The sequence below is a fragment of the Mus caroli genome, unplaced genomic scaffold (assembly GCF_978045245.1).
Source record: "Mus caroli unplaced genomic scaffold, Mus_caroli_1 scaffold_10, whole genome shotgun sequence".
NCBI classification, from domain to species: domain Eukaryota; kingdom Metazoa; phylum Chordata; class Mammalia; order Rodentia; family Muridae; genus Mus; species Mus caroli.
The window spans coordinates 59,694,426-59,718,482 of record NW_028227265.1 but is presented as its reverse complement, the minus strand read 5'-3'; the positions used below and the strand labels follow the sequence as shown (position 1 = coordinate 59,718,482).

Here is a 24,057-nt window from a genome sequence, read left to right as displayed (position 1 = left end):
TCTCCAACCCCTAGGTTCAATTTTTTATATAATTTACTTTTAAGAGCATTGGTGTTCTGTCTGTACGTATGACAGTGTGAGAGTGTTAGATCCCTTGGAAGTGGAGTTAACAGACATTTGTGAGCTGCCATGTGTGTGCTGGGGATTGAACCAGGTATCTTTGGAAGAATAGCCAGTGCTCTTAACTGCTAAGCCATCTCTCCAGCCCCAGGTTAATTTTTTAATGGGATATTAAAACAATAGCTTAAAAAAAAAAACCCAACAGCTTTTTAGCTGTTTAAGTATGGGATGCGCCCTAATGACACAAAGCCCATAAGGCTGTCAAGTGAGTACCTCACAGTCAAGGACAGGTCACCTCAATATGAATGGTTGGTCAAGGCCGATCCTGAGGCCACATGCCAGAAACAGAGGATGATGCCTCAATGCTGAAGACAAGCTCTTTGGCAACAGGACATGGAAAACTCATGGAAGTAAGCCAGAGGTTTCCTTCATACTTGCTAGCTTTCCCAGTGACTGGTGTTATGCAGGTTGCAGAGAGAGAATTTTCACTAACAGTGTTGCTCAGGTAGACCCTATGTGGTATGGTACCAAAAAACTAGGCTTGTGGAATGACAGAGTCATGACTACCGTGGGTAAAACAAGCTTTCTCAGATTTAAGGCAACTCTACAGGAGGAAATTCGTGTCTGCTACCATATGCCAGGACAAAGTCCTGTAGCTGGACAAACCATGGGCCCCAGCTATAAAATAACTGTCACTGTTTTAACTGATGGAAGTGATGTGTCTGACCAAGTGCCTTATAAACGTCTGCATGTATGCACATGGGTCATGATGATTGGTATCTGCAGTTTGTCCTGGGAGCAAACTTTACAATGATGGTGTACCTCAGAGATTCATAATCACCAGTGAAACTTCTGATATCAGCGTCACCCTTCCAAGACTCAAAAGGTAACTTGAAAAAAATAGATAGGAGTCCATCACAGGAAAGAATGGATTATTGTCCAGCTATATCCTCTAAGTTGAAACATTCTTCCTAGGAGGAAGGAGAAAGGCTCATCAGACCCAGGAAGTGAATGAATTATCTTCTAAGTCCCAGAAAGCTAAGACTAAAGCATTCGGAGGACTCCTCGAGGTTACGGACCATAAACAACTGCTGACTCTGACCAGCAGGGCTCCCTCCAAGTTGTAGTCAACTAGTCTCGGGGTGTAGTCAAAACTCAAGTTGGCATGGGTGGTTTGCTGATGCACATGCTTGTGAGCTGTCCGTGGTCCTGTAAGTAACCTCAATAGAATCACTGCTTACCAAGCTAGGCCTTAGAAGACCATTTTTGGTTCCCAGCTGAGGTAAATAAATATTATTTCACATCTCCCCAGTTAAAAGTCCAACATGACACTGCTGCTGAAAGTGTGACAGATGATGCCTTTTCCAAATTGTTTATATTCTTAGAGTTTTATTGAGTATGAAAAGAACTGAAGAGATCTGTTCTACACAAATGAGAATATATATATATATATATATATATATATATATATATATATATATACACACACACACACATACAGAGAGGGGGTAGAGTTTTTCTCACACATGAGGTATACCCTATCTGAAGAACACTGTTGTGGGTCGGCCTAGTATTGTTTGTATTTTAATATTAATTTGGGGCCCTTAAGATTGGTTGTCTCAGAGACGACAGAGTGACTTTGTCTCCAAGATATTTTTGATTGGTAAATAAAGATGTTAACGGTTAACAGTTGGGCAAAAGAGACATTGGTTTTGTGGGCTTAGGGTCAGAGAGGGACCATGAGGAGAAATAAGGGTGCAGGAGGAGGAAGGAGAAGCCGCCACGGGTTAGGAGTCAGAAGAATGTAGCCCTGAGGGCTGGCCTATTGGAGTTAAGAGCAGCCCAGATGGGCTGGTGAGATAGCTCAGTGGGTAAGAGCACCCAACTGCTCTTCCGAAGGTCCAGAGTTCAACTCCCAGCAACCACATGGTGGCTCACAACCATCGTAACAAGATCTGGCGCCCTCTTCTGGACTGTCTGAAGACAGCTACAGTGTACTTACATATAATAAATAAATAAATCTTTTAAAAAAAACAAAACAAAGAGCAGCCCAGATGAAACCTAGTAAGTAGTAAGCAATGACTCTGGCTTATAGCTGGGAAAGTAGATTCCAACAATATAGAGAGTAGTATCTGCCCAGCTCTTGTGTTGCTTAAGGCTTACTATAAATATAAAGGTTGTATGTATCTTTCATCCGGGAATAGCAAAGGTGGGGTAGAAACTCCGGGTTAGGATTTAAATCCTTTCGACAACAGAACACTGCAAGGTGTGGCCTTTTGGCCATACTATTTACATCCAGAGGGTTTCCTTCCAGCATGAGTTGTCGCTGTCAAGTGTAATACCTAAGAGCTCTACCACAATGTCCATAGTCATACAGCTTTCACCTGTATTTTTTATGAAACTGAAGATGACAAGCACATCTAAAGACTTCATCACAGTGTCTACTTCATAGGGTTTGCATCTAATAAGAGTGATGTCATGGAAGTGCAAGGTTTTCCAACATTGTTTACACTGACAGCATTTTTTCTCCAGTATAAATTTTTCATGTAACAGAAGATAACTAAGGAGTGTAAAGGCTTTAGCATGTTATTCACATTCAAAGGGTTTCTCTCCACCATGGGTCCGTTCATGTCTCTGAAGATGACTGTGCCGTCTGAAGGCTTTCCCACACTGTTTACACTCATAGGGTTTCTCTCCAGTATGAATTTTTTCATGTAACTGAAGATGATAATGACGCCTAAAGGCTTTCCCACACTGCTTACATTCATAAGGTTTTTCTCCAGTGTGTATTTTTTCATGTAATGGCAAGGAACCAGGAAATCTAAAGGCTTTCCCACACTGTTTACACTTATAGGGTTTTTCTCCAGTGTGAATTTTTTCATGTAATGGCAGGGCACCAGGAAATCTAAAGGCTTTCCCACATTGTTTACATTCATAGGGTTTCTCTCCAGTATGAATTCTTTCATGTAATCGAAGGTATTTGGGATATCTAAAAGCTTTACCACAATACGTGCATTCGTAGAGTCTTTCGGTGTGAATTAGTCCATGTCTTTGAAGGGCAGTAGAGGAGCTCAAGGCTTTACCACATATATTACATTCATAAAACTTTCCCATAGTAGGGCTTCCTCCATGTGCACAAACAGAGTTCTTTCCACACTCCTTGTATTGATAGGGTGTTTTTCCACTGTGAGCCTCTTGATGTATTCCTAATGGATTTGGAAAACAGGAAGATCTTAAGCATACCTCACATTCACAAGACCCATTCCCAGTGTGGGCTTCCGTACACCTTTGAAAGCTGGTAAGAGAGTTCAAGTCATATTGCTTGGCCCCACAGTCCTCACGCTCACGTGGTTTATAACAGGGGAGAGATGTGGCATGCCTATCAGAGGATGAGTGACTCGTCGAAGCCTTGCCACATACATGGGATTCATATGGTGCTAGTCCTGGAAAAACTGTCATGCTTGCATGAAGGTTTGAGATCCATGTCAGAGTTTCTTCAATCTGATCATCTTCTGTCCTCTCACAGGGCGTCTCTGACATGGAACCACTGAAAAAGGACAAGTTTGTTAGAGACAGGTGCTTTACTCCGTACTGCTTATTAGATTTGTGTCATACACTGCTCCCCAAATCAGGCCAAGTATGTGCTTTCTGGCCCATGTGACACCAAATAGGTTGATGGCTTTATAGCATGGCTCCCACAGAAGAGTAATCAGAACAGGAGCATTCACTGATACAAAGTCCTAGGAGCGTTTCCAAGAGAAATCCTCTGCAAACCCTGAGGTGCTCTTATACTCAGCACACATTTTTAGTGTTGTAATGTAGGTATAAATTTTCTAATGATCAAACAACTGAAAGCTGATTTTGGGGTTTTTTATTATTTATTTATTATTATACGTAAATACACTGTAGCTGTCTTCAGACACCCCAGAAGAGGGCGTCAGATCTCATTACGGATGGTTGAAGCTACCGTGTGGTTGCTGTGATTTGAACTCAGGACCTTCTGAAGAGCAGTCAGTGCTCTTAACCACTAAGGCTTCTCTCCAGCCCTGTTTTTTTGTTTTCTTAAATGTTCATGGAATATTAAAATTCCTTCAAGTTCCTTTGCTTCAACTTTTTGATAGAAATTACCTCATATTTCTCCAGGGATTTTTATAATGGTCTTCAACATTCTCCTCTTCCCATCTGTTTCCTATAAGGCATTCCCAGAAAATTTGGGATAAATTATTAGAGATCATTGAAAGAATTAGTTTCTACCTTCAATATCCACAGAAAACATGGCTGATTTGTTCACCAGATTCTTCCCTTTCAATATAGCCCCAATTCCAGAAGAGCATTGATAGATACCAATAGACACTTGCTCCCTAATTTACAGAGTGAAGGTAGGGTGATAGCCTTACCTATGGCAGCGAGGCTCCTGCAGGTCTCCAGCATCACATCTCTGTACAGACTTTTCTGGGAAGGATCCAGCAAAGCCCACTCGTCCCGGGTGAAGTGCACAGCCACGTCCTCAAAGCTCACTGAGACCTAAACATGGCACATACTTGATTGACAACAGGTTCGTCCCACTGTGTGGGACGCACACATGTCCTCTAGCACACAGAAGTCGTCATGCAAGCAAGCACTGAGGGATGCGGAAGGAGCGGCACTGTAGCAGCACTCATTACTGGGTTCAGGGCATAGGATGTGCTGCAGCTCTGCCCCAGTCCTCTGTCTACGTGATTTCTACTTCCTGTCTCACGGTCCTCCCTCTGGGGTCCGGGACAGTGTTAACATTAGCACTCAAGAGCCTGCTTGTTCTTAGAAATTCCTCCTCACAACATTTAAAGTTTGATGGCATGAGGGAACTTAGCATTTCGATAGGGTTCACACGAATATAAAGGATAAATCACTCAACACAAATGATTTGTGCCAATACTAGGAAACTTCCTAAATTCCCACTATCCTTCAGCAAGAAAATTGTGGCTCATGAGTCTAATGAGCTACTCTAGTGGACACTTCATGTGTGGTATCACAACACTTAAACAGGTAAATAAGACTGAGCATGGTGGCTCACACCTTTAATCCCAGCACTCAGAAGGCAGAGGCAGGTAGATCTGTATGAGTTTGTAGCCAGCCTGGTCTACAGAGCAAGTTCCAAGACAGCCATGGCTTCACAGAAAAACCTACCTCAAAAAAATAAAAGTTAAGATAAATTAATTTTTTTAAAAAGATTAAATTATCTACAGGCTGTAACACAGCAATTCTGTCCAACTGGAAACATTCCTTCCTGGATGGAAGCTGAAACTCAGGAGAGTTGGAACGTGATTTCATTGCTTTGGGAAAGCAGGAATTTACAAGATTCACAGGCCGCTCTCTAAATGTATAGAAGTGGCAAATGACTTCCAGGAGACCTGTCCAGTGGTAGAGTGGCCTGCAAGTCCCGCACAGTACATCCTGCACAGTGCTCCGGGATGCAGCTTTCCTGAGTCCTGTGTCAGGACAGGCCTTCCCATGACACTGGTGACCTTCCTCAACCCTGCTCCTCTAGAAAGTTCCTCAGCCACATGCCTCTAAGGAAACCCAACAGAGCCACTGGGTCACCAAGATGGACACTGGTGGAACTGTTACTTTGGTTTGTCCTTGTTCCCCATGTGGAGGTGAGAAGGATTTGTGTTATGTCTCTGCAGGGAAGACTCACACAACATACTTGGCAACAGAACAGGAAATGACAGATTCGATGAGTGTGGGAGGAGTGATTTCATGGTCTTGGCATTGTTAAGAAGGCCTGCAACCGAGGCTGACCAGGCTGAGGGTGAAGGAAATTCTGATAGGGCTGCTCTCCCCTATGTGTTAATAGTAGTGTGCCGTCTCACTATGGTAGACATTGCACATGTCATGGGATAGGTAGTGTAAGATGGAACCCCTGGGGCTGGAGAGAGGCTCAGCAGTCAGGAGCACTGACTGCTCTTCCAGAGGTCCTGCATTCAACTCCCAGCAACCACATGGTGACTCACAACCATCTGTAATGGGATCCAATGCCCTCTTCTGGTGTGTCTGAAGACATCTACAGTGTACTCATATAAATAAATAAATTAAAAAAAAAAAAGAGGAAAAAACATTTTTAAAAGGTGGATTCCCTTCTGGGGGGTAGGGGTAGGGGGCAGAGAATTCCATGCTGTCAGTCTTCTCCTATGTGGAGGAAATGGCATGCTTGCTTCATGACTGGGTTCTGCCATGTGAATACTCTCTAGGAAGAGCTGGCTGCCAGCACAAATACCGTAAGCCCTGCAGAGCAGCACGTACGAGCAGATTGCCAGCAAGCTGCCTGGGAAGCAACCCCGCTTCGTGTAATAAGAAATGTGTCTGCGGCTGAGGTGGCTGTTGGAGGAGGAATTCTAACATGGAACAGACATGTGTTTGCTAGCCTCTACACTAGCCCGATTTGGAAAAGAAAGCAGGAAAGACAGAGAATATGAACTAGCCAACACCTCCTTTTTTTTTTTTGGTTTTTCGAGACAGGGTTTCTCTGTGTAGCCCTGGCTGTCCTAGAACTCACTCTGTAGACCAGGCTGGCCTCAAACTCAGAAATCTGCCTGCCTCTGCCTCCCAAGTGCTGGGATTAAAGGCGTGCACCACCACTGCCTGGCTAAGCCAACACCTCTTTATGAGGAAAAAAAGCATGCAAGTTTTCTGGTACCCAAAACCTTAGAACCCAAGAGACTTCAGTCCGTAAAGAGAAAGCATGAGGGAGGAATGCTGTAATGTAAGCATCCGGAATGAGAGCGGTGCTACAGGATGCCCAGCTCCAGACAAGACGCCAAAGTTCACTGGAGAACTAAAGAAAGATGCTAATTCAGGAACAACCCTGACCATGGTGCAGAGCTTTAGTGGCTTTGCTGAGCTACTTAGAGGGACTCGATACTTAGGATGCAGGAAAAGCATTGAAGGATCTCAGAGATGGGCTAAAGTGGGTCTGTAAAGGAGCTGAAAGAAGGACAGAGCTAAGAACACGGTCTACCCATATCACCTGAAGTAAATGAGGCAAGACTTATGTGAAGCTGTAGTTCTTAAAGAAAGTGGACAGAAAGGCAAGTGCAAAGCTAGGGAACTCCCACAAGGCTGGAAAGCCTTTTGTTTACATTTATTTATTTTATGTATATGAGTACAATGTAGCTGTGAGCCTTCAATTCCTTGTTGGGAATTAGATCTAGGACCTCTACTTGCTCCAGTCGGCCCCACTCCCTCAGGCCCAAAGACTTATTATTATAAATAAGTATACTGTAGCTGTCTTCAAACATACCAGAGAAGGTGGCGTCATACGGGTGGTTGTGAGCCACCATGTGGTTGCTGGGATTTGAACTCAGGACCTTCAGAAGAGCAGTCAGTGCTCTTACTCACTGAGCCATCTCTCCAGCCCCCTGTAAAACCTTAAGAATGGCTCACATGAAGCAAAAAAGGCAAGACAGTGCAAATGGAAAAAACTAAGTTGGTCCAGTGGTTGTGATGAGCTGGGTTTTTCTCTCCAGCATGGAAGTAAGCCCGGAGTGCAAGCTGCTCACCTTCCAGAGGTTCACAGCAGCCAGGTAGGACTGAGGGAGAGACAGTGGTAGTGGCTGTGTGTGTCTACCAGAGCCTCGAGAAGCACAACCTGGTGGGTAGCCCTGGGGAAAGCCAGTAAGCTTGAGCCAGCCATTCCAAGTCATAGGGGTTAGGAAAGGCATGAAGGCCAAATGAAGATGCTACAACTGGAAAGAGAACAGGACAGGGGAGCCACTGAGATTTTAAAAAGTAAGAGTCTAGAGTAGAAAAAATATAGCAGCCAGAGGATCAGGGAGTTTCCTGTGAGACTGGGTCTCCTAGAAATAATCTCACTTACACATAAAGTCAATTCAGACATGAGCTGAGCAAAGATAACACCAGTGGACATGAGAAGCTGGGTAGGGACAAGCCCACAATGCCTCAATCTTACACAAAGGACTACAGGTAACTAAGGAAATCTGGGAGTGGGAGAGATTCTCTTCCCCAGGGACGAGCACACTTCTTGCTTGTCCAGTGCTTGACAGTCAGCCCTGAACACATACACACAGGTAACATTCCATGGACTGAGCAGGTTACAAGCATGCAACAACAATTAATGGAATAAGAAGCAGCCACAAATGTGAAGAAGAGCAGGGAGGATTATGGAAGAAGGTTTGGAGGGAAAAAAATGAAGGGAGAAATGTTTAATTGTATTAGAATCTCAAAATAAAATTGTTAAGTATAACACATAAAATACAAGTCTTTTCAAATAGGAAATTCCAAGACCAACAAAAACTCAAGGAAATAATAAGGAAACTTCTGGGGGCTGGGGAGATGGCTCAGCAGGTAAGAGCACTAACTGCTCTTCCAAAGGTCCTGAGTTCAAATCCCAGCAACCACTGGGATGTGTTCTGGTGTGTCTGAAGACAGCAACAGTGTGCTTATTTATAATAATAAATAAATCTTAAAAAAAAAAACCTTCTTGAATACAAGATTAACACAAGAAGTCCATCTTCCAGTATAATAGCAATGAGCAACTGAATGGTTAGCAATTTCCCCGAGTATGTAGTACCACAGCTCAAAGGAGACACAAAGAGAAGCATATACTAAATTTCACAAAGATCCTTGGATGAAGATAAATTTCTTTTTCAAAAATGAATCAAGCCAGGCACGGTGGCACAGGTCTTTAATTCCAGCACTTGGGAGCCAGAGACGAGGGATCTCTGTGAACTCAATGCCAGCCTGAGCTACATGGCAAATTCCCATACAGCCAGGAATACATAGAGCAGTCACTCTAAACCTTCCTAAAGCTGCGGCCCTTTGATACATTTCCTCATGTTGAGGTGACTCCCAACCAAAAAATTATTTTTGTTGCTATGTGATAATTGTAATGTAACTGAGCAGTATCTCAGTTCCTAAAACCATTGGGAATTGGTGTTTTCTGATTGTCTTAACCAAAAGGTTGAGAACCACTGACACAGAGAGATCCAGTGTCCAGAAAAAAGAAAAAAAAAAAAATCAAATAAGTAAGAATATGCAGTGGCCTAGTAAATAGAAGACAACACCAAGATGTTGCTTTCCTCAATTTACACTATAAATTCAAAACACAATCCCAACAAAAATGCTAACATCTTGTGTAACAGCAGAAAGTCGTTCTAAGGTTTATATGTAAAGGGGGAAAAAAAACCCTCAACGTTCCAGACAATTCTAAATAAATAGTACACAAATAAAAGATTTTATCTTTACAAAGAAATTTAATGATCATAATAGTGTACGGATATTTGGAAACTAATTTATCTACAAAACAGTATTAAACCCAAAAAATAGTCAATGTTTTTTTAAAAGAGCAAATTAAACTCAGGAGAGTAATTGTCTTCACAAATACTATCCAACATAGGCATAAATAAGCAAAAACTTAAAGAGTTTACAACTCCCACAAAAGTATTTCAAAGTGGACTCTCCACCAATATGTGAAGACAACTCGGGGGAACCGGCAGGACCTGGAGTTCAGCACGCAGCCTCCGGGTACAACACAAAAACCACTTTGTGGCCGTGACGCCACCGACACGGAGGGCGGGGCCTCCCCTGCGGCGCCCTGAGCTCTGCGCAGACGCGGCCGAAGGGCGGAGCGACACAGCCGCAGCGACCTAGTCGCCGCCAACCGCAGCGGGCCTAGCTCCGCAGAAGCGGAGAGCTACCGATAGCTGCCACTCCTCTCCATCTGGGACAGCGGCCCTGCGCTCACCATGTCGCGGCTTCCGAGCTGCCCGTGCTCCCCTCACAGCGGCGGCCACAGCGCAGCACACGCACCCACGGGGCCTCCCTGAGCCACGGAGTTCAGTCTACAGCACTGCGGACAGAGAAAATCCGCCTCCCGCCGCCCTACCTCGCTCTTGATTGAGCGGTGTAAGTTTGAAGGCCCTGATTGGCTAGGTCCGCCCAGCGACTGCTGATTGACAGCAGGAGCTGAAGTGATGACCAGGCAGTCTCTGCCCTGGACTGCCTGCCTTTTACTCCAGCATATGGTCAGGAGAATTTACATTGACGCAGAACTTGTTCTTGTTCTTGGAGAGCTGGGCCCTGCTGTCTCGGTGAACTCGGCAAGCACTTCCTAGTCTAACAGGGTATCAGATGGTTCTCGTAAGCAGTCCAGTTACCAACTCAGTGTCTAATACAATGGACCCTGTGCCTCAGACCTAGGAGAGCAGTCAGACCACTCTGGTTCCAGTTGGTACTGAGAGGTTGAGAGCACTTGCTCCTCTTCGGAAGACCCAAGTTCAATTTCCAGAACCCACATCGGGTGACTCCAAACTGTCTGCAAATACGGCTGCTTACTTAAGAGAACCCGGGACCACCAGTCCAGGGTTGGCCCCAGCCACAGTGGGCTTTCCCCCCGTTAATCTCTAATTTAAAAAAATGACCTCACAGGCTTGCTTACAGCCCAAGCTCATAGAGACATTTTCAATTGAGGCTCCCCACTCTGATGACTCAAGCTTGTGTCAAATTGACATAAAACTAGCCAGCACAAATGCACATACCCAATGCAAACAAACAGACAAAATTAGAGATGATAAAAAAAAAAAAAAAAAAAAAAAAAAACAGGAGCTGGAGAGATCGCTCAGTGGTTAAGGGCACTTGCCTGACAGTTACATTTCTGTTGCTATGATAAAACTTCATGGTCAAAGTGACTTATAAAACAGTTTATCCGGGCTTAGAAATGCAGAGTGTAACAGCCCATGCTGGTATAGTTAAGGTTGGCCACAGGCTGCTGGAGCATAGCTGAGAACTCACACCTTGATCCACTGAGAATGGCACAAGTGTTTTAAAACCTCGAAGACCACCTCCACCAACAAGGCTGCACCCAATTCTTCCCAAACAGTTCCATCACTGGGGACCAAAAACTGAAACATGACCTATGGGAGCCATTCTCATTCAAACCACCACCTTCCTCCACTCCCTGGCCCCCATAGACCGTACTATAATGCAAAATGCCTTTAGTCCTCCGTCAAAAGTCTCCATAGACTTTCACAGTCTCAACATTATTTAAAGGCCCAAATATCTTCTAAGGCTCAAGACAATTGTCTCCTTGGCAGATGTCTCATGGCTCTAGGATCTCCACCGAAATCCAGGTTTCAATCTCAAAATGACTCACAATAGCTTCTCAGTACCTTCCATACAGGGACTACATTGCCATAGACTCTCCATAGTTACAGACTTCATGACTCTAAAGTCAGAACCACACAGACATCATGGCCAAATTCTGCTGCCTTCCTGGGATGGAGCCTGGCCCCACTGAATCACATTTGCAGCCGTTTTCCTTTGTCATGGTCTTGGGGAATAGAAATTTACTCAGGCTTTTCCTTTTTACATGTTAGAAGCTTAGCTGGGTAGGGTCTTGTCCAGAGGCACCTGTGGTAGTTTGAGTGGCAGGCCCCCATATGTTCATATACTTGAATGTTTGGTTCCCAGTTGATGGATTGTTTAGGAAGGATAAGTGTGGCCTCATTAGAGGAAGCATGTTGCTCAGGGTGGGCTTTGGGTTTCAAAAGCCAGCACCTGGCCCAGTCTGTCTGTCTGACCCAACTCTCTCTCTGGATGTGGATGTGGGTGTCTGCCTGCCAGCCTGCTTGGTGGCTTAAGGTGGAATACAAGCTATCAGCTACGACTCCAGCACCACGCCTGCCTGTTACCATGCTTCTTGCCACAATGACCACAGACTCTAACCCTTTGAACTATATATAATAAGTCTGAATTAAATGCTTTCTTCTATAAGTTGCCATTGTCATGGTTGTCTACTCACAGAAAGAGAACAGTAACTTCTGTTCTATAGACTAATATAACTATTTCCTTACACAGAATAGAACAAGACAATGAGAGCTTTATCCCAATACAAATTAGGTCTTGCCTTGATCTCTCCCCATCCCTGCCTTCTCTTGGTTGTTAGGCAGGGTTTCTCTGTGTAGCTTTAGCTGTCCTGGAACTCACTCTGTAGACCAGGCTGGTCTGGGATTCAGAGATTCACCTGCCTCTGCCTCCTAAGTGCTGGGGTTAAAGGTGTGCACCACTGCTACCCAGCTCCTCTATTTTTTAAGGATTTATTTTCATATTGTGTGTATGAGTGTTTTGCCTACATGTATGTCTGTGTACCACATGGGTGTCAGCTGTCTAGAGAGGCCAGAAGAGGGCATCATCTGGAACTGGAGAAACAGAGCTGCCCTATGGGTGCTTGACTTAGTAATATGTAAGCATCTCCTATGTGGTATTAGTTTTGGCAGCATGGAACCTGCGAGACGGAGAAAGGCTGAGTACTAGCAGCATGTGGGAATGACACCTAAGTCCTCTGTAGAGGCAGCCAGTGTTTTCAACCTCTGGGTCATCTCCCCAGCCTTGGTCTCCTTTTCTCTTTCAGCACAAACCTTGTTTCCAACACTAATTGTTCTGACATTCTTTTTTTCTTGAAGCTGTATAGTCCATATTTCTTTTGGCCCCACTTGTTCTTTTTCACTGTAGACCTGTATTAAGATAAATAATAACCACACAACAGAATTAATGTTTATTATCTTTTTTGGGGCCAGGCATGGTTGCACTCCTTGAATCTGAGCATTTGAAAGGCAGATGCAAGCAGATCTTAGAATTTAAAGCCAGACCATTCTAAAGTGTGAGTTTCAGGACAGCCAGGACTCAGAGAAACTCTGACTGAAGTGTGTGTGTGTGTGTGTATGTGTGTGTGTATTATTACAGTTCTGCATAAGATCTAATAACCAAATTAGTTTAATTTTAAAGTTAGTCTCAAGCAAATTCATACATGGGCAGAAAGCAGCCATGTTCTTTTGCCAAGAATGGTCTCTAGCCCAGTTTTGCCAATATTGAAACTTCTTAAGTTCTGCCTCCAGTATACAGAGCTCTCAGCATGCTGTTTTGCATCCTGTTAAGACCTGCTTACAAAGTTACAACTCCTTTCCTATGCCAAAGTCCCAGTCTTCTCCATTCCTCCAAAAACCAGCATGGTCAGGGTTCTCTGTCACAGTAAGTAGTGTTATATACTTTTTGGTACCAAATTTCAGTTCCTTTTCTATTACCGTGACAAAACACCATTACCAAGGCTGAAAATCTATAAAGGAAACATTTAATTGGGCTCAGAGTTTCAGAGGTTTGGAATCTATGGTGGGGAGCAAGTGCACAGGGAGTTGGAGCAGCAGCTGGGAGTTAACACCTTGACCTGCAAGCTGAAGGTGGAGAGGGAATAACTTGAGTCTTTTGAAATCTCAAAGCCCACTGTGAAGGTTTGAGTAGGTATGGCCCCCACAGATTCATATGTTTGAATATTATAGGTATATTAGGAGGTATGGCCTTATCTGGAGGAGGTGTGGCTTTGTTCAAGGAATTGTGTCACTGTGGAGGCAGGGATTTGGTCTTTTTTCTTTGTAAAAAGTTTATATATTCATATACCAAATTACATGCACTGTAGGTCCTTTAGGTAGATAGTTAATAGTATAATTTCTTATGACATTTTTGTTTCCTTATTGTAATATTAACCTCTTTCTTCTCTCTATATTTGCCTTTCTCCTTGTTCCCTAATTAGAACTTTTGGTTCTCCTATGTCCCCTTCAGATCATTTATTTTTCCTTTTTTTTTCTTGGATATTTTCTTTATTTACATTTCAAATGTTTTCCCCTTTCCAGGTCTCCCCTTCAGAAATCCCCATCCCATCCATCTCCCCCTGCCTCTAGGAGGGTGCTCTCTTATCCACCCACTCTAGCCTTCATGCCCTGGCATTCCCCTACACTGGTGCATTGAACACCCTCAGGCCAAAGGGCGCTCTTCCCACTGATGTCCAACAAGGCCATCCTATGCCGCATATGCGGTCAGTGCCATGGGTACTCTCTGGTTGGTAATCCATCCCTGAGAGCTCGGGGGTGGGGGGGAGGCCTGGCCAGGGGCTCTGAGGTCTTAAATGCTCTCACTATGCTCAGTGTGACAACATACAGTCTCCTTCTGCTGACTGTGGGTCAAGACGTAGAACTCAGAGCTCCTACAGCACCATGGCTGCCTAAACGCTGCCATGCTTCCCACCCTGATGATAATCTATATTGAACCTCTGAACTGTAAATCAACAGCAAGTCCATTTTGTTAAATCCAAAGCAGGTTCCAAAATGGCAGTGCTGGTGACAATGTCCTAAAAAGGACTGTTATTGGGTTAAAACATAAAAATTAAAAATCTCCCTTTCCCCTGGATGGCAGCACAGAGGCCACACTGCCACGTACTCCAGTCAAGTCTGCTTGACAGGCTGAAAAGTCTGGAAGCACTCACGAGGAAGAGTTTCATGGAAACTCACCTCCTAGAGCTTTGGAGTTCTCATTTACCCATATACTCAGACCCTATTCCTGTGTTAGTCTGGTGTATGGAACCACGAGCTCTCTTTTAGTATTTTATTATAAGTGCCTTTTAAGATTAAATTCCGATAGAGTTAAGTCTCCCCAGTGTTCCAAGGTCCCAGAAGCCGAAGAGCTTGGAATCCAGCAGGAATGCAGTAAGGAAGTTACCTATTCAATAACTAAGCATTACAAAAGAGCCAGTAGCTCAGAGCTGGTCTGCAAAATATTTACTAAGGACAGTAGCAAATCTCACCCAAACAAGGGAATACCACAATAGAGCCAGGGAATCCCACTGAGATAGAAATCTTCAGTACAGGCTGCATTGCAAATGCTGACAAATGGAGATTCTCCAGATACTTAAAAGTTACTCATATAAGAATTTAGCAAGGCCTAGGAAATAGGGGTGTGTGTGATATTGCATTATTCATGAGGCCTGCTAAGAGCAGAACCCCCTGGTGCTAGCCTTCACAAGGATCAAAGGTATAGCACTAGGGTGTGAAATCCTTGCCTGTCACTAAGCTGACCCTAGGCAGGACTGCTTTATCTTTACTGTAAACATCTACCTGGTTCCTGTAAGTCCCTTTGTGGTCATTCCTTTGTTTTGTATCAGGTAACTTCAATGTACTTTGCCTACTGTGACTTCCTACCCCTTGTATTTTCTGTACTATATAAGACTGGTGTTCACTGGGCTGGTGAGATGGCTCAGTGGGTAAGAGCACCCGACTGCTCTTCCGAAGGTCCGGAGTTCAAATCCCAGCAACCACATGGTGGCTTACAACCACCTGTAATGAGATCTGACACCCTCTTCTGGAGTGTCTGAAGACAGCTACAGTGTACTTACATATAATAATAAATAAATCTTAAAAAAAAAAAAAAAAGACTGGTGTTCACTTTGTGACAATACATTCAGATTCTACACAATCTCACGTATTGGTCTGTCTGTCACCGGCCGATGCCTTGCCCACCTGCGACTAGAGACCCTGTCCACGCAGACAAAGGGACCCAGAGGGTCTGCGGCACCACAAGATGTCTGGAGTTACTGTAAAAGATGTTAACAAGCAGGAGTTCTGAGTCAGAGCTCTGGCAGCCTTCTCAAAAAGTCCGGGACGCTGAAAGTCCCCTAATGGCTAGCCAAACATAAAGAGCTTGCCCCATATGATGAGAACTGGTTCTACACACGAGCTGCTTCTATAAGCTCGGCACCTGTACCTCCATGGTGGTGCAGGGGTTGGCTACAGAGGACGTCAGAGAAATGGTGTCAGGCCCAGCCACTTCAGCAGAGACTCTAAGAGTGTGGCCCGCTGGATCCTCCAAGCCCTGGAGGGGCTGAAAATGGTGGAAAAGGACCAAGATGGGGGCCACAAGCTAACACCTCAGGACAGAGATCTGGACAGGATCGCTGGACAGGTGGCAGCTGCCAACAAGAAGCATTAGAACAAAGGATGCTGGGTTAATAAATTGCCTCATTCATTAAAAAAATAAATAAAATCACCAAGCAGTGGTGGCACAAACCTTTAATTCCAGCACTGGAGAAGTAGAGGCAGGCAGATCTCTGTGAATTCAAAGCCAGCCTAGTCTAAAAGCAAGTTCCAGGATAGCTAGGGCTACACAGAGAAATCCTGTTTCTAAAAAAAAAAAAAAGAAAGAAAAACTCAAAGTATTTCAATGGTGCTCAGTTCTCCATCTTGTTGGAATAGGGTAGCATTCCCATTCTCCAACTTGTTGGAGAAAGTGCAAACAGGCTTTGAGATCTCCTAGTGTGGAAGTTCCACCAGTGTAGAAGAGACTCACCTCTTGGCTGCCCATGAAGACAGTCTCCTTCTGGCTCCTTCAAATCAAGATGCAGAATTCTCTTTCTCCATTGCCATGTTGGCCAGTACCCCGCCATGCTTCCCACCATGATGATACTGGACTGAACCTCTGAACTTGTAAGCCAGCCTCAATTAACTGTTTGCCCTTTTAAGAGTTACCTTGGGGGCTGGAGAGATGGCTCAATGGTTAAAAACACTGGCTGCTGCTCTTCCCGAGGCCCTGAGTTCAATTCCCAGCAATCACATGGTGGCTCACAACCATCTGTAATGGGATCTGATGCCCTCTTTTGGTGTGTCTGAAGACAGCTACAGTGTACTCATACATAAAATAAACAAATCTTAAAAAAAAAAAAGAGTTACCTTGGTCGTGGTGTCTCTTTTCAGCAATGGAACCCTAACTAAGACAAAGGAAAGAAGTAAAAACAAAATCCCGACTACAGATGACATGGTTCTTCCACAATAGACCCTAGCTAAACCCTCCACCACTAAACCCTGAGCTCACAAACATGTTCAGCAAAGTGCCAAAATACAAACTCAGCCCCCTCCCTAAAGACTAACAACACACAGTCTAAAGAAAATCCATTTACAATAAATATGAACAAGAACAAACCTGACCAAAAGAAGAAAACAAGTCTTCTATAATAAAACCTTTAAGACTCCAAAGAAAGAAATGGAGGAAGACATTAGATTTGAAAAGACCCCTCATGCTCACGAATTGCACGAATTAATACTGTCAAGACAGCCATCCTACCAAAAACAACTACAGACACAATCTAGTATCTATCAATCAAAATGCTGCTTATAATTTGTGTAGTAGGATATAGCGACTCACATTGCTTTAAGGACTTTTTTCCTATATTGTTTTGCTTTGCTATTTAGGGACTGCATGCCTAGCCCACACATGCTGTCTCCGACATACAGGCTAAAATCTAGTTAAGATATCTTCTTAAAGGAAAGAGGTGACTGCCTCTCCACATTTCATCTGTGAGATGCATGACTCCCGAGGGGACTTGTTGCTCTGATGGTGCACAGGCTCATTTTGCATGGAGCTATGCTTAACATAACCAAAAACAACCATGCAGCTACATCACCAGCTTGCCTAATGCCCTCATCAAGATGGCGAAAACCATGAAAATTCACCACTATCTCAATGAATGCAGTTACATGGGATGAGCCAAAAAGGTGTTCTCTCCTTTCCCAAGACTCCATTGCTTCATGCTTATCTGCTTCTATTTCTGCTTCTCCAAGCTCCAGCTACCCATCTTGCTTTTGCTTTTACTTTTCAGTTACAATGACTTGTATAATAGTTAGGCGTGGTGGTGTTTACAGTTAATCCCAGCATTCAGAAGACAAAGGCAGCTAGATCTCTATGCATTTACGGCCAGCCTGGTCTACATAGTGAATTACAGGCCAGCCAGAGCCACACATTGAGACCCCATATTTAAAAGGGTGTGTGTGGGGGAAGATGGGTAGAGTCATTGGCCCCTCATTTGAGTATCCAGAGAGGGGGTACTACTTCTGCAGCTAAGGGGAAGCCATCGTCCATAATGTCAGGACTTCCAGTATGGCGGCTTTGGGGTCACCCATGCTGCTATCAGCAATCAGCAGTCTCTCACCTACCCAAAGTCCAATAAACCCACTGCTCGCTCAGGGTAAAGTTTGATGACACAGAACTTTAGTTTGTCATTGTATTTTTTTTTTTTAAGATTTATTTATTTTGTATTTATGAGTGCTCTATCTGCATGTACACCTGCCTGCCAGAAGAGGGCATCAGATCACATTATAGATGGTTGTGAGCCACCTTATGGTCGCTTTAATAAAGAATTTGTGTAAGAGCATTAACATAGCTGAATGTTTCCTGAATAGTTGGCTTACATAAGATATGATGGCCTGAATAAATTATTTTTCTTTTTTTTTTTTTGGGGGGGGGTGGTTTCAAGACAGGGTTTCTCTGTGTAGCCTTGGCTGTCCTGGAACTCACTTTGTAGACCAGGCTGGCCTCGAACTCAGAAATCTGCCTGCCTCTACCTCCCGAGTGCTGGGATTAAAGGCGTGCGCCACCACGCCCGGCTCTGAATAAATTATTTAAGATCTATAAAAATGGATTGGAGAGACGGCTCATCAGATAAAAGCACTGTCTGCTTTCTTAGAGAATCCAAGTTCAGGTCCCAGCTCAACACTGTCTATAATACCAGTCCCAGGTGATCTGACACCCTCACACATCCATGCAAGCAAAACACCCAGGCACATAAAATAAAGACATATTTTAAAAAGATATATAAAAGATAAGACTTGGAGATGATATATATTAGACTTCCTAGGGTCGTAGTTTAGAACACTGATGGTGAAGAAGTATTAAAAAAGTATAGCAAAGTAAAAACAAAATTCGAGGCTTTTGGGCCCAGGCTTGGGAGTGTAGCCTTTGTGGCTTAGTGCTCCAGGTACTGGTCATAAAACAGATAGCGACATTCCTCCACCTACCCGCTTCCTGGGTTCAATTCAAAGAATGGCACCCTGACCATTACTGGAACCTGCAATGCAAATGTGCTATCTTTAGGGGCTCTTAGATTGTTAGGGGCTCTTAGAAACTGTCTTGAGAGATAACCTGACACTTGTGACTTTATACTTCCTTGTGACTCTTAACTGGTATTTTTGGTATTTTCCAACAACGCCCTCCCCACCTCCATGAATTGTGGTTTCTTCCTTTAAATACCCCCTTACTCAGCTACTCGGGGCGCCATAGTCCTCTACCCCTGCGTGGTGTATGACCATGGGCCCGATAACGCTCTCGAATAAAAATCCTCTTGCAGTTGCAGCAAGATCGTTTCTTGTGGGTGATTTTGGGGTGTCGCCTCTCCTGAGTCAGAACGCCTCTCCTGAGTCAGAACGCCTCTCCTGAGTCAGAACGTGAGGGAGTCCTCACGTTGTGGGTCTTTCAATGGTATTAAATCCATGGAGCTACTGATCTGCTCTCAATGACAATTACAGTACTCTTAAGCGCTGGCTTAAGAGCACCGATGTGTGCCTGAACGAATTTAACAAGTGTTTCAGCTGAGCTGTGATGGAGCACACCTTTAATTCCCAGGACGTGGGAAGCAGAGGCAGGGGGATCTCTGTGAGTTAGAAGCCTTCCTGTCTACTTAGCAAGTTCCAGGACAGCCAGGGCTACCCAGGGAAACCCCATCTTGAAAAACCAAGAACCCAAATAAATAAATACATAGATAGATGGCAAACACCTTTAAACCCAGTACTTCACACACAGAGCCAGGGGGAAGTCTGTGAGTTGGAGGTCATCCTGGCTTACAAAGCAGGTTCTAGAACAGCCAAAGCAACATAGCAGACACCCTGTCTCAAAAATATATAAAATGAAATAAAGGAAACTTAAGGCTTTAATTCATTTCTAATATACACAGGAATTTTCTTCAGGTTAAGTCCTTTTGTGATGTCAAAAAGGGAAAAAAACCCAAAGGCCTTTTTTATTCATTCTTTTATGTTCATTAAATCTATATTCATTAAATTTTCACCCATGAGTTTCCCCACATATTTGAAGGGAATTAGGAAGTCTGAATTTTTTCACAATGTATGAACATTCAAACCATTTTTCCTCCAGCATTTTGTTTGTTTTCTGGTTTTGTTTTTTTTTTTTTAATTGTTTTCAAAGAAAGCCACCCTCTGCCAACATCGTCAGCTTTAATTTGGAGATTTGTTTTGCCATGTGAGTACCTACAGACACAGGAGAGAGACATGGACAAGTGAAGGGCTTGTCACTTCCCTCCCCTTCATCAAGCTCCCCTCCCCCACTCGCTTAGTACACTCTGGGTTACCAGGGGCAATACCACACTTTCATTCTCCATGGAGTACACTTATAGAGCAAAAACATGAAAACAATAGGGGCTGCTAAGATGGCACAGAGCCTGAGCTTGGTCCCCAGGACCCAAATGATCTCTGCACACTGAGGTATGCACATACACACAAACACATGCACAAAAAATTAAGATTTCATACAAAAGCAAAACATCTACAGGCAGGTGGATGTCTGCGAGTTCCAGGCTAGGCTGATACATATCATATGTTCTATGTCAGCCAGGGCCATGCAACATACTGGGACTCTGTATCAAATAAACAAGAATAAACAGCAAGACACAGATAGAATTGGTAGGTGGATAGCAAAACATGAGACACTGACAACATCCAGCAGAAGACTGAAAGCAGCATAGTCACAGAGCAAATGGGGGAAGGGGGAGGGTAGGCAGGAGCTAGGGAAATGGTTCAGCACTTAAAAGAATTGGCTGCTCTTCCACAGGACCTGGCTTTGAGTCCCAGCGTATGCATGGCAGCTCACAATCATTTCTAGCTCCAGTTCCTGGGACTCCAATACTCTCTTCTGACTGCCTTGGGCACCAGGCACACACGTGGTACACAGACCTACATATAGGCAAAACACCTAAACATGTAAATTTTTATAAAAATCAGTAAGTAACAAATAATAGCTGAGTGGTGGTGGTGGCGCACGCCTTTAATCCCAGCACTCGGGAGGCAGAGGCAGGCGGATTTCTGAGTTTGAGGCCAGTCTGGTCTACAGAGTGAGTTCTAGGACAGCCAGGGCTAAACAGAGAAACCCTGTCTCAAAAAACCAAAACCAAAAACCAAATAATAGAGAAATAGATGGGTTGATGGATGGATGGGAGGGAAGAAGGGGGGACAGAGGGAGGGAGAAAGGAGGGAGGAAAGGAAGGCAGGATGGAAGGACAGAAGGACAGATGAAAGAAAGAAACCCAGCAGGAGTACACTGGGGAAGCATTGTTGAGGCCAATAAAAAGCATCTAGCTTTTTATTTCCACTGCAATATTGAAACAGTTGGCATTCTATCTCTTCACAAAGATGCTACCGTGCTTTTTTTTTATCATTTTTTTAAAGATTTATTTATTTATTATATGTAAGTACACTGTAGCTGTCTTCAGACACTCCAGAAGAGGGAGTCAGATCTCGTTACGGATGGTTGTGAACTACCATGTGGTTACTGGGATTTGAATTCCGGACCTTTGGAAGAGCAGTCGGGTGCTCTTACCCACTGAGCCATCTCACCAGCCCGCTACCGTGCTTTTTAATACCCATAGCTACTGCTGAACAACTTTCTCCCTGTTATAGGCCAGCCTACCCCAGGATAGGAAGTAACAGAGAAAACTTGAGATTAACAGGTTTCTGAAAAAAACAAGGAGGGTGTACTCTCTCACAGTGTCTGCTCTCAACAAACTTAAGCAACAAGACAGCTTATCAGTATTATAATGCTTATTACAATACAGCGGTGTGAACCTTTTCTGAGGTCTGAATGTCCGTTCATCTCAAACAAGGGCACCAAACACAGACACAAGGAAAGGATCTGACACAAGCGCAGCTTGATGAACCAATTATTTTAATTAGGGTTACTTACAGGAGCATGGGTGAGGGGCACTGACAAAAACATGGGAAACTGATGGATAGGTAACGTTCCATATCCTCCCTCTACCAGCAACAACTATCTGGCTTTGTATTCAAAGGAGGGGGGAGGTCTTGTGACGCCCTCCTGTCTAAGTACCATTAACTACCTAAAGGTGTTCAGGGAGTAGGCTGGACATGGTGGTGCACACCTTTAATCTCAGCACTCAGAAGCAAATGGATAGATCATCAGGAAAGGCTCCAGGGCTCCATGCCAATGCCTCCATAAGGACACTAAAGGTCTAGACTTTGTGTGGGCTTCCTGTAGGCCATCACAGGTACCCGGATGTCAAAAAGATAGGCAACAGCACACTCAGAGGACGGCATTCCAAAACACGCACCAGGGCGTGCCACCCCTTTCTAGAATATGCCAAACCTAGGAGGGGGTGAGAAGTCTCATCAGTAACTACTGCCTACTGCAAAAAGAAGCTGCTCTGCTCAAAAATGACCGAAACAATAATCTACAGGCATAAACACAGAATGTGAGACAGTCATTTCAAGAAATATACCCATCTAGCAAAACACTAGGGCCTTAGGACTGTCTAGCTGTGGGTGGTGATTGGGTCTTACACATGTAAATTGACCCCTGGAGAGCAAAGCCTTAAATGCAACCAGAAAGCAGCTGATTAATGACTCTCATTGAGTCACAAGGCTACAGTACTGGATCTTACTACATTTATCTGTGTATTGTGCAGGGAAGGTGCATGTCACAGCATGAGTGAGGGGATCAAAAGACAACTTGCAGGATTTGTTTCCATCATGTACGTTCTGAGATCTAACTCAAGCTGGCAGCCTTGAAAGCAAGCACCCTCAACAGGTGAGCAATCTCACCAGCCCTAGTAGGCACATCTTGCTTGACACAGTACCATGCAGGGTCCAGAGATGTGGTGCTGAGCCGCACAACCGCCTGCACCTACAGGTCCCATGAATGCTGGCCAGCGAGGACAAAGCCTCCAGCTCAGTCTCAGATGGGTTTCTCTACAGTCAGCAACCAAAGCATGTGGTGTCTTCAGGAAGACGTGCATGTAGTTCTGTGGATAACTAATGGCATTGGCAATCGTCTGTACTGTTCAGGGGACTTCAGGAGCATCCCTGGCTAATACCTCCTGGGGAAGTAGTCTACCTCTGACACTGCATCTTAACTAAATAGCCTATCTTTTGAATGTATCTTTCACACAGGGTGCCTTCATCTAAGCTCTTCAACTCACCTTTTAATGTTTAATGCTAGCCACAGGCTGTGAAGGATTTCCCCTATTCACCTTGTTTGGAAATTCCCATGGGTCTGTCCTGTGCATATTCCTGTCCTTCTGATCATCTTTCAGCTCACCTGGATTGTTTTCTAGATCTGTGGAGCATCACAGGCTAACATTTTATCAGCATGATGCAAGACCCTTTTCCATTTTACACAGAGGACTGGGGGAAAAGGGGTCTCAGGATCACTGAAGGCTTGAAACCCACCATCCCAAACAAGTGCCAGCTGAACTCAGCAGTCAGCAACTAAGGGGTTAATAAACTATTAACAAGATCCAACGGCATGAAAAGACTTGTACCAAGTGTCAAGCCGGGTGTGGTGGCGCACGCCTGTAATCCCAGCACTCGGGAGGCAGAGGCAGGCGGATTTCTGAGTTCGAGACCAGCCTGGTCTACAGAGTGAGTTCCAGGACAGCCAGGGCTACACAGAGAAACCTTGTCTCGAAAAACCAAAAGAAAAAAAAAAAAAAAGACTTGTACCAAGTGTCTTCTCAGTGTTGACCTCTCCGAGGACATAGCACAGCTAAGAGTGCGTGCATGGAGCCTGGGTTAGTTCTGAAGCACAGGAGACCAGATGGGATGGCCCATGCACGCAACCCCAGGATTTGGGAAGAAGAGGCAGGAGGATCAGGACTTTCAAGATCATTGTCATCTATACAGTGCGTTTAAGAGCACCCCAGGCTGTATAAGAATTTTCCTCATGGGCTGGTGAGGTGGCTCAGTGGATAAGAGCACCCGACTGCTCTTCCGAAGGTCCAGAGTTCTAATCCCAGCAACCACATGGTGGCTCACAACCATCCGTAACGAGATCTGGCACCCTCTTCTGGAGTGTCTGAAGACAGCTACAGTGTACTTACGTATAATAAATAAATAAATCTTTAAAAAAAAAAAAAAAAAAGAATTTTCCTCAGGGCTGGTGAGATGGCTCAGTGGGTAAGAGCACCCGACTGCTCTTCCGAAGGTCCAGAGTTCAAATCCCAGCAACCACATGGTGGCTTACAACCATCCGCAACGAGATCTGGCGCCCTCTTCTGGAGTGTCTGAAGACAGCTACAGTGTACTTCCATATAATAAATAAATCTTTAAA

At 44.3% G+C, this 24,057-nt stretch overlaps 1 protein-coding gene and 1 pseudogene across 1 annotated transcript; one reads left to right on the top strand and one right to left on the bottom strand.

Moving 5' to 3' along the window:
• Window positions 1–3,131: 3,131 nt before the first annotated feature.
• Window positions 3,132–9,937, bottom strand: LOC147002393 (zinc finger protein 669-like). The gene is made up of 5 exons (XM_085843482.1): window positions 9,803–9,937; window positions 4,458–4,584; window positions 4,189–4,249; window positions 3,481–3,607; window positions 3,132–3,266 (listed from the first exon to the last, which is right to left on the bottom strand). The coding sequence occupies exons 1-5, from the start codon at window positions 9,803–9,805 to the stop codon at window positions 3,132–3,134; spliced, it is 453 nt and encodes a 150-aa protein (XP_085699608.1). The 5' UTR covers window positions 9,806–9,937.
• Window positions 9,938–15,357: 5,420 nt separating this feature from the next.
• On the top strand, window positions 15,358–16,067 carry LOC110299574 (small ribosomal subunit protein eS19 pseudogene; annotated as a pseudogene).
• The last annotated feature ends 7,990 nt before the right edge of the window (window positions 16,068–24,057 follow it).